Consider the following 15,482-nt stretch of genomic DNA (forward strand, 5'->3'; position numbering starts at 1 on the left):
GGTGCTTTTTCAATTTCCAAAAATCAAATGGGCATCAAAAGACATAGGTTTCTCATCAAAGGAATTAGGCAGGCAAAGCTGGCACACGCAACAAGCAGCAGACTCCACAGCTCCAGGGAGACCACAGCCATGTTGAACGTTCTAGCCCTTCAGGAGTGTGTCGGAGGAATTCCACCAAGGCAGTGGGGCCGAGGCCCTGCAGCCGGCGCAGCCACAGCCCCGGGTGACCAAGTGGCCCGCGCTAGCTCACGCACAGCTTTCGCCCAGGTGCTTTCACTCTCAGATTTTCATTCTGCCAGCTGTGAGTCCCTGCTCTACAAGGCTGCGAGCCAAGCGGCAAGAAAGGCTCCCTAGGGAGGAAGCAAAACTCATCTTTAGCTGTGAGACTCAGCTCTCTTGGGCAAGCTCCAGAAACCAAAGAAACACGGCCTGCTTCATACAAGTGCATGCCACGTACATGCTCAGGGACCACACGTGCAGCATGGCAGGGGCAGATGCAGGCCGAGTGCAGGATACACTATTTTGCTCTTGTTTGGGGAGACAGGGATTCACTCTAACATCTGAGTTGATCATGTAGACCAGGTTAGCCGCAAACTCATGACCCTCCTGCCTCAGTCTCCTGAGTATTAGGGTAACTAGGTCCCTCCTGCCTCAGTCTCCTGAGTATTAGGGTAACTAGGACCCTCCTGCCTCAGTCCCCTGAGTATTAGGGTAACTAGGTGCTATCATACTTGTCCTGGCAGTTAGTACTTCATCTGAATGGAGAAATCATTCTGGGAAAGGAGGAAATACTAATTCTTACGACTCATGTGCACAGCTGCTCTCTCTTGGCCCTAACAGTGACATCATAAAGTAAGTACAGGCAAAAGTGTGGAAAATACTGTATTTATGTACCTAGAAAGGACAGCTGCCAGCGCCTCACAGAGGAAACGCTAGAAGCAAACTCTAACCTTCACAGCAAATTCCCGTCTCTTCCAGTATCGTCAGTGGAGCCTGCCATAGGGAAGCTGGGCACCCATCATACCCTCCCCCATCACAGAGTGCAAACAAGAGAGGAAAAAGAAACTCTTGCCACAACTGAGGTCCAATGGAAGCTGGGGCCCGGTCATTCCTAGAGAGCAGACCGTGGCTTTTATTATGAAGCTAAGGCTGCAGGGAAGGGGTGCTGGGATTCTTCTCTGGGTCCTGTGGCCTGCTGTGTTGAGAACCGGCAGCAGGGTAGAGTCCATACAGAGGTTCTCGGACACACAAACACACTTTTGTATGTGTCTAACGGAGCACAGGCTGTGCATTCTCTTGTGCTTGAGGCCTCATCCTTCGTCCACTGACAGCAGCCTAGTACTTTGCACCTACACCTCTTTTGTGGCTACGAACCCAGAAGTCAAATATTTCTCCACACAGAACCACTGTGGTTTGGCAACGGGACAAAGGTACCAGCTGTCCCAAAGGGCAAGACAGGCAACCAGAAGAGTGTTTGCGCCAATCAGATATCCTTGATTTTTTTTTTCCTTTTTTAAAATAACAGGCTGGTGACGGTATGATGGCTCAAGAGTTGACATGGTTCCAAATCTGTTACCACCCTCAATGAGGTCCCCGTCATGGCTTCCAGATATCAAAGCTCCAGCAGGCAGAGGCCATCCTTGCAGCTGCGATCATGACTGCTACCTGCCTTTGTGACAGGACCTCACTATCTCTCCACCAACAGACTTCACATTTCCAGGGTTCCTCTCAGACTTGGGCTGGACCCCATCTGGAGGTCTGAGCAGCCCAAGGTGACAGGAGGCCCAAATGCCAGCAGAGTATCCGAAGGGCTCAACTCTAGACATTGGATTTAGGGGCTGAGCTGAGGGGGATCTCCTTGAGTTCCGTCCGCATGCACAGGTATTCCCCGATGACGGCCATGAGTGCAATGCACACAGCCTGGACCAGCCACCAGGTCAGCGCCGAGGGGAAGCGGGAGCTGTAGAGCCAACAGCCCAGGAGGTGAAAGAAATGGACAGTCACAGTGAAATCCAGACACTGCTTCCCTCGCCGGATGAAGTACAGCAAGCCCAGGGCACTGTGGGGAAAGGACATCAGCGCGTTGTCACTGGGTTGTCCTGGCCTTACATTAAGTCCTTGGGGACGTGGGGACAATTAGGATGACAGCACAGTAGTCAGAAGCGAGCTAAGTGAGTGAGAAGCAAGGGTTGTTATCTCAGATGCTGAGAGACCTGCTGGGTGACATCAAGACTGGGTCTGACAGAACGGGGGAAGATGAGTTAGATGACCAACACTCACTAGGAATGGTACACACCAGTCTTGGTGTGTACCCAAAAGTACACATGCTCTATGCAAAATGCAGACAGAAGCTACTTGCACCCAGGCAAATCTTGGCACCTGGAATCAATCCATTTTCCCACTATTCAAGAGCAGCCAGAAATCTAGACATTCCCCACCTTCAGCGTAAAGTCATAATATAATAAGTACACGAGATTGTTTGAAGTACTTCCCATGAATAAACAGTACAACTAGGAGCTAAGTGATCAGATTAGCCCCCACTTTACGGTAGAGGAAAAGTGATAAAGATGTCCAAATTCGCTACACTAGTGGTAAGGTGGTGGATGACTCAAAGCCAGGTGAGTCTGCTTTAAGTCTAAGACCTTGGTCCCTATGCTAAACTGATCCTCAAAAAAAAAAAAAAAAAAAAAAAAAAAAGGGCAGTGGTCATGAATGACCTTAAATGTTACCTTGTTACCTAGTCCAACCCCTGGACTATATACAAGGAGCCTGGGTCCCAGAGAGGATGAAAGTAACTGGGTCAATGGCAAAGAGCAAGAATGGAAGCCAATTCTCCTGGTTCCTGGTTTAATTCTTTCCTCAGCTCACACCACGTTTGGGTACACGATCAGGCAGCAGCACACACACAGTGACCGAAGAACTTTGAACTTAATTCAAAACAACAATGGAGACCCACAACAGGGCCAGTCCATAGAAATAGGCTCTTCCACCCATCTTACCATTCCCAAGAAGTGCCAGCCTGCCTCTTGTTTACATTTAGGAAGTTAGTTCCAGTTAGACCCAAAAGAAGTATAGTAGAGCTGGTGATACTCACCAGGTGAGGGCGTTGAGGACGAAGGACATCATTGAGAGCCGGCCTGGAGGGGTGGAAAAGCCCAGGATCTGAGGGGGAATCACAAAGGGAGATTTGCTAGAAAAGCGACTTGGCAGAGCCCCAGGATCCTAGCAAACAGCCTATGGCACAAGTACTCGTCCCAGAGTACAGAAGACAACATCTTCATCCACACAAGCCTAGTCCCCACATGGTTCTTTCGCGCACACCCACTGTGGAAATCTCATTTGAGCCTCATGGTATGAGGAAAGGATACCATTTTCCTTTTACAAAAGAAGACACAGGGTTTAGAGAAGTTGCCTGAGGTAATGCAGTGACTAAGAAGCAAGAGTCAAAAAGGATGTCCAGCAAACTAATGCTCCGCATGTCAGGCTTTGTTTTTGCAAATTAAGATTTATTCAAACACGGTTCACAATTTTCTGGCCTACTTATGATTGCTTTTGTACTATAAAGGTAGAGTTGAATGGCATGACCAAAAACCCTTTAATACCTCATCCTTCCAAAAACTGTTTGCTGACCCTTGAGCTGGAACCCAGTCTGTGTGCATCAGGCCCCTCCACAATAAAACCTGATTCCCATATGCCCTCACAAGAAGGACGGAGCCTCCTGCAAAGAACTCAGCACCTAGGGTGTGTGCAGTGTTTATTGCTGACAGAGTACTATTAAGTACTAAATATCTGAACATACTTCAGCTTGCAAAGGCCTTTAACATCCATGATCTCACAATGCTACTACTATCTCTTCTCAAATAATTAGTTATCCAAAGGCAGAGAGTGAGTAACAAGCATGAGGACCCCATGCCAGGTCTCCTGAACCAAGAGCTCTGCTCATTACTCTCACAGCCCCTTCTCCCAACAACCTCCTAGGCGTTCACTATTCCTTACAAAGCATTTCCCTTTTCTGATGGTTTTTGTTTGTTTTGTTTTGGGAGACAGGCTTTCTCTGTGTATCCTGGCTGTCAGGAACTCACTCTGTAGATCAGGCTGACCTCAAACTCAGATCCACCTGCCTCTGCCTCCCGTGAGCTGGTATTAAAGGCGTGCAACACACACACACACACACACACACACACACACACACACACATTTTCTTATTCCTAAGCCCCTCTGGGACTTTTACCATTTTACTATGGGTGACATGACAGGATTATTCTGTCACTTTCCAGAAGAGGAAAGGGTTTGGAAAGGTAAAACAACTTGTCAAGTTCCTCCAGCTAGACTGGACTCTAAACACGGGCAAGCTTTTTGTACTACAGTTTACCACCTAATGCCAACAGCATGATTTTGTAGACACGAGAGGTGACATCTGCCACGAGTCACACAGCAAGCAGAGTGGAATTTAAATAAAATGCTCATAGGACACCTAATAGTTCCCACCACACCACACCGGATGCCCTTTTATCTGCTCCTCTTCCTACCGTGGTCCCTGGAAATCTGAGCTGAGAGAAGTGTAGTCACTTTTCTGGAGGGTCTCAGCAAAGAGACTTTCCATCTTTGCCTGGGACACAAGCCTGTTGACTGTACTATCTGCCATGTGTGTTCAACCTCGGGCTAGGCTGCATACATAGCTAGCTATGAGCGCAGCCCAACACAAAACTATAAAGTTATTTAAAACTCTGAGATTTTTTCCCCCTTTTTTTGTTTTGTTTTGTCTTAACTCGAATGCGCAGTTCCTGAGCGTGGATACGTCGTTTCCCAACATCACAAGACAGGACACGCCTGAGAGTGAACTCATCAGCCTCCCTGCCCTCAGTCATTCCACTTCACAGATGGGGGTGGGGGACTGGAATCCCTTCTTTCTTAGTTCCCCAAAATGAGAACGTGGCCCACCTGGATCTAGCGCTCGGCGGTGCAGGACCACAAAAACACACTCCTACTCCATTCCCTCCAAGCCTACCTCCGCGTCGAACATCTGGTCCAGCGAAGGGCTGCTGTGCACCAGCGCGTCCACCAGCGCCAGCCACAGGCCCAGCGAGCCGTAGTACACCGTCTGCATGAGCACAATCTGCGACAGGATCAGCAATGGATCCCACACGTAGCTGCGAAACTGGCCCGCCATGCCGGCCCGCGGGGCTCGGCAGCCACTCGCGCCGCTCAACGCAGCCACGCCATCGGCCCGCGGCCGCCGGGCAACCTGCGGGGAGACACAAGGAGCTTCAGCCGGCTGGCCGTCGCCTTGACAACGCCGCGGGAGGGAGGAGAGCCTGGGACCCAGGAGCCATACCATTCCGGGAGGTGGGGGAGGCGGGGCGGGCGGACCCACTCACGGCGTCAGGGGAAACCCTGCCGGTTCCGTCCGCCGGGCTCCTCCCGGGTTCACTCACCCGCGACCGGCTCGAGGGTTTGAAGCGTCCGAGCGCGGTCCGGCCTCACCCGTGGATTCCCGACACTGCGCTGACAGACAGGACCATGGAGCGGAGGACCTGCCGGCCTAGAGAGGCCGAAGAGCGGCGGCCTGCGGCTGCGTGGGAAGAAAGCGTTTCCGGGGACGGCGGCCGACGGGCCCTACTGAGAGGCCAGGAAGTCAACTGTGCACATGCGCAGGAGGAAGGATGAAGGCAAACGGAAGTGAGGCACAAATCCGTGAATCTTGCGCGCCCCCTAGAGGGAAATTAAAAAAAACAGCAGGTCCATTCCTAGGAGGGAAAGGGGTTTTCCACCCCTTTCTAGGAATAAATAAAATAAAATAAAATAAAAAATTCACCATTTGAAGCATGGTGAGATGGCTCAGCGTGTTAAAGGCTTGCCAGACCTGCGTTCAATCCCTGGAACCCACAATTTGGAAGAAGAGAACTGATTCCCTCCTGCAAGCTGTCATCTGACTGCTGTGTTCACACAACAAATTAAATTTAACCAAAAAGAACTTTTTTTTCGAAACAGTCTCACTATGTGGCCCTGGCTGGTCTGAAACTTGCTATATTCCAGGCCCACCTGGAACACACACACACACTTTTTCAAGGGAAAAAATAGGTTAAACATTGACTAGCTTCATGTGAGATTCTCAGTGTTTTCTCTCCTTAGTTAATCCATAACTTTCAGGCTTTTCTACATATCTTCTTTTGGTCAGTTTCTCATTATCCTGATGTTTAAAGGTCAGAGAAGGGAGGCAACATACTGTCTTTTTTTTTTTTTTTTTTTTTTTGTTTTTCGAGACAGGGTTTCTCTGTAGCTTTGGAGCCTGTCCTGGAACTAGCTCTTGTATACCAGGCTGGTCTCGAACTCACAGAGATCCGCCTGCCTCTGCCTCCCGAGTGCTGGGATTAAAGGCGTGCGCCACCGCCGCCCGGCTACATACTGTCTTAAAGACATAAAGTTAGTGAGAAAGCAGGCATTTTGTTTGTTTGTTCACTTCAAGACAGGTTTTCTCTGTGTAACCACCCTGTCTGTCCTGGAACTTGCTTTGTAGACCAGCATGGCCTTGAACTCACAGAGATCTGCCTGCCTCTGCCTCCTGAGTTCTGGGCTTAAAGGTGTATCCCCATATACCCAGCAAACTAGGCATTGCAATCCAGGTGAGACTCAGAAGATTTGGACACATGAGACATTGCCCTGCACTTGGACATGGTTACGTTAAATGGCTGAGTAGTGGGTGCCGAGGTGACCATCCAATGGAGAGAAAAAGACAGCTCCTGAAGTCACAGCTGGCATCAAACCTGACCTTGCCTACCTCCAAGTTCACTTTTATCTCTGCCTTCCCTGAGACGGAATAGTGGACAGTCAGTAAATATTTGCCGAATGAATCAAGAGCAGAGAAAGGGCAAAGGCAAACCCATGACTCATTCGATTTCTGTTCCCAAAGACCCAAGTTCCCCAACTTCATAGAAGAGCACAAAGGAAGGAAGTAGGAGGTCCTAGGAAAAGAGTGGGCTTTCCACCGGCTCTGCCACTTGCTAGCAATGTGACCACTGAGACACTCCCGTCTTTAAACCTCAGCTTCCCCGTCTATGAAATGAGGAGCTGGACTACAAGAACGTTTTCCAACGTCTACTTCACACCGCATGAATTATCTTCCCATTTAAATGCTTTACGAAAGCCCCACATAATCTGCCAGTCTGAAGAGCAAGCGATAGCCATGTGATGATCACTTGGAACGGCTAGAACCTCAGACAAAAGTAAAGAAACTAGGCTTTGGCCAGGGCATGTGACCTCTCTTGTCATTTGGAAACTGTAAATACTTCACTTGGAGTCTAGCCCAAAGATTGCTGAGGTACTTCTCAACTCAACCATCTTTTAGGTACCTCAGTACTGCTCAGCACGTTTCAGAGTCTTCTAGTCCTCTGATTCACAGGATACAGTGTCTGTGAGACTTTCAAGTACACGTGAGTGAGTGATATAATTCTCGAAGCCCAAGACAGTTGTTTGTAAAGAAACTGAGGTTGAGCAGGGCATGGTGGTACAAGCCTTTAATTCCAGCACTCGGGAAACAAAGGCAGACAGATATCTGAGTTCGAGGCCAGCCTGGTCTACTGAGCGAGTTCCAGGGCTACACAGAGAGACCCTGTCTTGAGAAACAAAACGAACAAAGAAAGAAAGAGAGAGAGAGGCCAAGGATGGACTCAGACGAAGGGTCTCTGGCTGCAAACACCAACTTGCTTTCCAGATGGCAGGAGAAGGGAGGAGAGAGCATGGCACCGCAGGGAAAGGGCCAGTAAATTCCTCCACTCAGCCTTGTAGCGAGGGAACGATGAGGGAGAGGAGAGCGCGGAGGTCTACAGAATGCACAGAGTGGAGAGGTTTGTCTTGGTTTCCCACAGGCAGATCTGTTTATACCCAATCCACTCTCTTCATGTCACAGCTGGTTTCAGTCCACCCCATCTCATCCCCCACAGCAGAAGTGCTCCCTGTCGTCCTGAGATAGGACTCACAGGTAGCTTTAGTACTGTGTGGACAAATAGCGTCTGATGTCATTCTTGGAGCTTAGAGCTTGCCTCTGGGAAAGCCCCAGTGGCTGGCCACATCCCTTCCTGCTCTGCTGTTTCCTTTTCCCTTCGAAGGCTCAGCTTTTGGGTTCTTACCTTGCTGAGTCCGGGAAACGGCCACCATCTATGTCTTAACCTGACTCCAACAAGGAAGCCAAGAACTGAAGGAACCCTGACAGTTCTCTTCACCAGCCCCATAGCCTATTTCTGGAATTAGATCGTCACAGACTTGTTGTATGACCTTGGGCAAGTCCCTTGGCGGGCCCTAATATCCCGGACTGTAAAGGAAAAGCCAGGAATTGGATTCCAACTTCCAAATGTAATACCCTGTGATGTCAGAACCCCGTGAGAAACAAGATACATTTGGATTTCTCTATGAAAGCAGAGCATAGAGATCAGTCTCATGGTACTGATGAGCTAGCTTGGCAGGCAAAGGCACCTGCTGTCAAGCCTAAAGATGGGAGTTCAGTTCCTGGGACCTGCACGGTGAGAGGAGGAAATTGACTCCTTCAGCTTGTTTCCTGATCTCCAAAAGCATGTGGTGTGTGTGTGTGTCCAGTGCTAAAGATCAAATCCAGAACCTCACAACGTTATATAAACACTGTGTTATTGAATGACCTTTCCAGTAAAAAAATCTGTACATTTAAAGCTAATCCCAAGGTAGGTATGGTGATACATGCGTGTAATCCTTACACTCTCAAGTCTAGAGGCTGAGATAGGATCATGAACTCCTGAAACCTTGAATACATAGAGATATCTGTCAATAATAATACATTTAAAGAGTGAATCAGAGTTACTTATTTGTCAACCACAGAAGATTACCCGTAGGTGACCCCAAACCAACTCCTCCATCCAGCAGACTGTTTCTCCGTGACCTTGATGTGTCCCTGACTCTCCCTGGGTTTTAGGGTTTTTTTTCCATTCGTAATACGAGGGGGTGGGACTAGAATAGCTGGTCCCCAAGGGCCTTCCCTGTACTGCCAAGTCTGTGGTTACAAACTTATGAATGAAATCCAAACTTTGGGTCAGAAGCAGAGGTGGCGAATAGCCACAAGCTAGGACAAACTGTCCTCTGAGTGTCTAATCATTTGGTCACTCACCTCAGCCCCACACTGGGGCCTAACTACAAGCATTTAAGGGCAATTAGTACTAGGGTCAGCTCCTGATCTACCCTGGTAAGTCACTCAGGTGACGTGGGATTGTTCAAAGACAAATCCTGACTCTATCACAGCCTTGTTGGGGAACTTATTTCACTCCCCCCTACCCCTTCTCATTGCTCTTCTCTTCCATAACAAGGATCACAGTAGCACCCTTATAGTGGACTATACTGAGGATCAAATGTGTGCTTAGCCTGATAAGCAGTCAGTGTTGTGTAAATGTTGGCAGTATTAATTACTGCTGTTATTTCTTCCTTTGGAATGTGGGAGTGGAAATACCTGAGCTTTCAGAGCTGAGACAAGGATCTTACTGTAATAAGTATCAGACAGAATGAACCCAGAGCCTAGGACGTAGTAGGAGTTCAATAGATATGACTCCTCCTGTGTCTATCTGTCCACCTTTTCGTACTGAGACTGAACCTAGGGCTTGCTCATGCTTGGCAAGTGTTCTACTATTGACTTGTTTCCTTGGCCCTATTTTCATTTTTTATTTTAAGGCAGAGTCTAGGTTGCCCAGACTGGCTCTGAACTCTTTCTGTACTCCTGACAGGCTCTGAACTTGTGATCCTCCTGTCTCAGCCTCTGGCATAGCTCAGATTACAGGCCTGTGCCACCAGAGCCAGCAGCCTGTCTACCGGATCCCAGCCCCACACCTCAGCTCCCCTCCTCCCTCCTCCCTCCTGAGGATGCTCCACAGCTCAGCTCACGTTTCCTTTTGGGGAATAGTTTGTAGAAGTTCTCCGGAGACAGGTTATGCAACAGTGTGCTCACACTTTTTGGAAACTCCATGTAGGAGGTTGGCATTCGTTTCTATTCTCCACATCACTGACGAGCCTGGACTCTGGCCAGTGAGTTCCGTTCTTAGAATGGAAACTACAGAGCCAGCTCATTGGCTGCCTGTTTTCTCCTCCCAACTGAGAACACTCTGTTACTCTGGCTGCATCAAGGGCTGTGTGTGTGTGTGTGTGTGTGTGTGTGTGCACATGTGTTTGAGGAGGAACATTTGCTGGGCACCTACTGTATGCCACAGGCTTCTGTTATCTCATTTAGTCCTTATTTGACTTCTAAAATAAGCCCATGAGTAGTAAATACTGTTAGTACTCACACTTCGCAGATAAGGAACCCGAGGCTCAAAGAAAGGCTTGATTTGCCCGGAGCCACACCTCCAGAAAGGGGCAGAGCTGAATGCCAGCCCAAGTCAGTCTGACTCCTCTCCACAAAGTGCACCGGACGGTTACAGTTTACATAAAACTCTCGCCTACATAACCGCATCTGTTTTCCCCAGCAAAGTGAGCATAACTATTGCCCTGTTTCACAGATAAACATCACAGTCAGCTGGTGTGTAGAGGGTCTCCTCAGCAGGAATAATCAAACTAAGAACCACAATGGCTGGAGCTGTCCTAGATTAACACGCAGAAGCTTTTGGATTCTGTCCCCAGCGCCGCAAACCAAACAACGGTAACACAATTAAGAAGTATCTGGAGAATGTGTGTATCTGTCATCACTCCACAAATTTCCAGTTTATCCCTGCACACCAGAGGAGTGGAGAAACAGGTTTCTGTGCTCTAAGCCTGATCATTGGTAGTTTTCCTGTAAACCATCTCTCCATGGTGAGGGGTGATGCCAGGCATATTAGTAGGTGGCTGGGTCTCTAGTTGGATGGTACCATTTTTCCTAAACACAGGACTCTGATCCAGGCATTAGTTACTGATGCCTAAGACACCTTGGAAAGGGAAAAGAGAGGTAAAATGAGTGCCTCCCCATTTCACATGATTTGTTTCTTTTTCCTTCTTTTTTGCTTTTTGAGACAGGGTCTCATAGTATAGTCCAGGCCGGCCTGGAACTCATTATGTGGTCCAGGTTGACCTCAAACTCATCTTAATGTTCAGCCGCTCAAGTGCTGGGATTACAGGCATGTGCTATCATGCCTGGCTCTTAGCATTCGCGACCCTGTCATAAATGTAACTTCCTGTCCCTGCCTAGAAATGATTCTATGCTCTTAGCTGTAACACTCAGACTTTTTTTTTTAAGTTGTTCATTTATTTGATAAATATTCATTGGGCATATGTTGTTTGCCAAGAACTGGTTCAGACGGCATAAACGAACAAAGTTAATGAACTGCTAGCCTCATGAAGGCCACAGACAAGCAAGCCAGGCGGTAATGGAATATTTCATATCAAGCGATGAAAAGCGTGAAGGGGCTGGTGAGGCAGAACGGTGGGCAAAGCACCTGCTTCTATCAACTCACAACACCCCTGGGACGCGGGCAGAGGAACAGAGTCGGGGGAAGCAAAGGATGAGGGGACAGTGGGGGAGAGGAGTAGGCCGTTCGCTCATCTACTCTACAAGTACTTCTGAGTGCTCACTTAGTAGCTGGCACCGTGCTGGGCTGTGGGATCCAGGATGAATGTAAAACAGAAACAGCCCCTCCTCCTCCGGCCCTCAGCGTGCGAGAGGGGAAATGGACAGGCACGAGGACACAAGCGCAAACACCCAGCTGTGGGCGTGGAAGAGCGAAGGGCCGGTGGGATGGCCCCGGGGGTGAAGGTGTTTGCTCTGCACCGCGGATGATCTGAGGGCAACCCCCTTGAGCCCACTGTACCACCACATCCCTGTTACGGCACACGGACCGCCACTCCCCGCTCCCCCCCCCCCCCCGAAACTAATAATAACAACAAAGGAGAGCTGTGTAAAAGAATTAGAACAGGGAAACAAGCCGGTCTTAGTAGAAGATGTCTCTGAGGAAGTAGCATTTCGAACTCATCCTGAAAGGTGAGGAGTGTGAGCCAGGGCAAGGACAAGACAGTCATTGTCGTCGGTGTTTCTAACAGCCGGGTGTCACCAAGCAGATGGACCAGAAAGCAAGAACCCGAGACACGGGTTGCACACGATGAAGATTAGAGCCAGGCAGGTTTAGGACTGTAGAGTTATGTTCCCTGCAGTTCCATGCTAAGGATGAACCTGAGGCTTCATGCACACTCAAGCACGTCCTCTGCCTGTAATCTTTCCCTCACTTCCCTAGGATCTTTCTCTGCGAGCCTATTCTGGTTTCGGTAACATCTGCAGCACAGGTACACGCATGGGTGTTCAATTAGGGAGGCTAAGGGAAGCTCAGCAAAATGCTTGGGTCACTGTCCCACGATCCTCACTGCACTCGGCTCCAGGGGCTGGGCATGCGCACTGCATGGCATCGTGCCCACCGCACAAAGTGCCCAGGTGATGGTCTGTGTCAAGCACTCAGCACCAGTAGGCTGCTGTGGAATTATCCCAGGGATGGGCTTCCAAGTGAAGCTTTGCCTCCAAGACAAGTCAGTGACTTCCTCTAAGCATTCGTTCTCTCAGCTGCTGGATGATTGCGACCGTGAGGTGTAGCTCAGAGGAAGAACGCTCTCTCAGTGCCAGAGAGCAGAGAGGGGCAGAGAAAGAGGGGCTGTAACAGCACCGGCCCTTTAAAACGATTGTGAGTGTGTGTACATTTTCCGTGCGTGTGTGAATGCGTGTGTGCTCTCTAGAGCAGGAAGCAGGGCTGCAAGCTCAGTGGGACAGAATGGGAAGGCAGATAGAACCAAAGAGACCTGGGTCTGAATCCTGTACTCGTCAGTTTTTACTGCATAACCAGCAGCCCCAGATCTCAGTGGTAGAGACAACTGGCACATATGACTCGGTGGAGGGTTTGCAGGCCAGGTGGGGAAGCTTTGCTGTCCTGTCTCCTTTCTCACCTGTAAAATAAGAGATGGGCTACTGACTTCATGAGGTCAAGGTGAGGATGGTGCTAACATCAGGGGACGTCAGAAGCTGGGTGCCCACTCCTAAGCCAACCGATAATGGATACTGTCATCGCAGATTCAGTTCTCTAGTTGAGGAACAAGAGGTGTTTGCTGGAGAAGCCAATGAGAATAGCTGTCCCCCAAGTACAGACTGGAGGAGAGAGACCTGAGAGTCAACAGAATGAAGAGAAGCGCACACCCAGGGAAAAGAAGCCTCTAAAATAAAGACCATGCAGGCTTGGAGCTGATGGCAGCGCACATCTCGCAGGTGAATGCAGGACTCTAGCAAGTTCTGGGGCAGGAGGAGTGCGGCAAACCCCCCTGGCCAGCAGGGAAGAACGACCACCCAGTCGAGGATTCTTCTCAAATCACGCTTTATTGGAGCCTCTTGGTTGAAGGGAGAGCAGGAAGCGAAGGGCCCTAGGGAGAGCGGACACGGGTAGTGCCTGGATTGGCTACTTGCTCGTCTTTCATGCCCCCCGGCCACGGGATTGGCCAAGATTACTGCGCACTACTGCGCATGCGAGAGGTTCCGTCTACAGCCTTGCCTAATATGGAGTTGTTTACTCAGTGGTGCAGGGGCTCGGCGCCATCTTGTAATGGCGGCCAGCAAATCGGCTCCCTGCAGAGGAGGGGCAGAGGGAGAAGAAAGAAGAAGGGTCAGGCATGGCGGTGCACACCTTTAATCTTCCCGGCACTTGGGAGGCAGAAATAGGCAGATCTTTGTAAGTTTGAGGCTAGACTGAGCTACATAGTGAGTTCTAGGACTATGTGGAAAGATGCTGTCTCGGGTTAACAAAAAAAAAAAAAAAAATGAAAGGAAGGAAGGAGAGACAGAGAAAGGAAGGAAATCTGTAGATAAGTTTACAAACCCAGAAAATCGCCATAGTATGTGTATTCTTTCAGTCTTGGTTTGGAGTCTACTTCTCCAAGTCTCCTTTTTTTTCTCCCCTCCTTCATTTCATCTCTTTTCTTAGCCAGGGTCTCACTCTATGGATGGCCTCCAATTCTCCACGGTCTTGCCTCTGCCTTCTCAGTGCTGGGGTTGTAGGTGTGTGCCTCTGCATCCACCTTTATTTTTTTCTTAAGATGTTTGAGGATGTATGTTCCTTACATCTGCAAGAGCTAGATTTAGAGAGAGATAGCCAAGAGGATCACCCACAGTGTTGTCACGTGATAAAACTTTTCCCGAGGAGATGTCTACTCACCCTAGATAGGGATCTCACAACAGACTCAAGTACAGATACCACCAAAGTCTAATTCGATGAGCCAATGGTTTTATTGGGGTTGCTTACAGAAATACAAGTGAGGAGTTACTTACCAAAGACAACTGCATCACCAAGGCCCACTCCAGTATGGGTGACAGCTCACAAAAGTTGGGAACTGGAGCACACTGCACAGCCTACAGACAGCTCCACAGGTTAGAGACTGCCCTTCCCAAGCGACCTGGTCTAAACCTCTTCCTGGCAGCTCGCTCAGATGGTTTCTGCTTCTTCCAGGCAGCTGCTCTGGTCTCAGCCGTCTTTGCAGCTTTGATTTTCCTGAGTCTTCTTGCAGCTTGGCTCTGCTCTTCTGCTTTCATTGGTTACCTTGGCAGGGACCTAGCGAATCTAGTCAATTTCAGGGACTTCCTGAAGCTATTTCGAGTTGTTTGCCTTACTGATTGAGGCGCTTTCCTGCAGGATGGATTTTTTTTGTTGTTGTTGTTGTTTGGTTTGGTTTTTTCGAGACAGGGTTTTCTCTGTGTAGCCTGGCCCTCCTGGAACTCACTCTGGAGACTAGGCTGGCCTCGAACTCAGAGATCTGCCTACTTCTATCTCCCAGAATGCTAGGGCTAAAGGCTTGCACCACCACACCCAGCACGTGATATGGATAGATATGCCCATGGGCAAGGCAATATCCCTGCCTCATGTAACTTATATCTGACAGGCAAAACAGATGACAAGTGAAAAACCAAATCCATGATGTCAGATGAGGAAAAAATTAGGCAAAGCACATAGAATAACTGGAGGAGCTATTTTCAGAACCTGCAAATACTTCTGGTGGCTGCTGACTCCCAGTACTGGCCTCGGTTTGCCTATCTCACAATGAGGGTACTGTTGGATTCAGTGGTCTAGAAGGAGCCTTCTGACCAGAGTGTTTCCAGTTTCTGTGGTTATGCAAGGCAGCGGCGGCTGGACATCCCATGAGCTCTGGAAAGTCCAAGCTGTTATTATGTGGAACTGGGGAGAGGTTTGTGTGGAGGAAGATCCGAAAGAGCAGCCACCATTCTGGGGGAAAGAGTGCCCTTAGCTGTTCTGAAAGAGTGTTAAAATGACCTGATTGCTGCGTGGGGGCTGCTTCTGGGATGAGGACTATTTCAGTATGTGTTACATGGGAGACCTCTTTGATTACAAGTTTATGGGCAAGGTATTGGGCTAACTACTGTCAACATTCTTCCAATGACGGCCAAGTGGTATATGAGGGCATGGAAACATAGAGAGGCCGTGTCTTGGGCCAGATTGCACAGCCTTGTTCTCTCTAATCAA

The 15,482-nt window shown here is 49.2% G+C and overlaps 1 protein-coding gene across 3 annotated transcripts in view; it reads right to left on the reverse strand.

Moving 5' to 3' along the window:
- Positions 1–6,017, reverse strand: part of Sys1 (SYS1 golgi trafficking protein) — a 28,954-nt gene extending 22,937 nt beyond the window's left edge. Inside the window, exons 1-4 of one of the 3 annotated variants that reach the window (XM_038330628.1) lie at positions 5,379–6,010; positions 5,009–5,245; positions 3,095–3,162; positions 870–2,059 (exon numbers count right to left, since the gene is read on the reverse strand). In XM_038330628.1, the coding sequence (XP_038186556.1) occupies positions 1,819–2,059; positions 3,095–3,162; positions 5,009–5,170 (471 nt within the window). In that variant the 5' untranslated portion in view covers positions 5,171–5,245; positions 5,379–6,010 and the 3' untranslated portion in view covers positions 870–1,818. Of the gene's footprint in view, positions 1–869; positions 2,060–3,094; positions 3,163–5,008; positions 5,246–5,378 lie in introns of those variants that run through there. The other 2 variants (XM_038330627.1, XM_038330629.1) reach the window with 2 other exon arrangements.
- Positions 6,018–15,482: the final 9,465 nt, after the last annotated feature.

The sequence above is a fragment of the Arvicola amphibius genome, chromosome 5, assembly GCF_903992535.2.
Source record: "Arvicola amphibius chromosome 5, mArvAmp1.2, whole genome shotgun sequence".
Taxonomy (NCBI): domain Eukaryota; kingdom Metazoa; phylum Chordata; class Mammalia; order Rodentia; family Cricetidae; genus Arvicola; species Arvicola amphibius.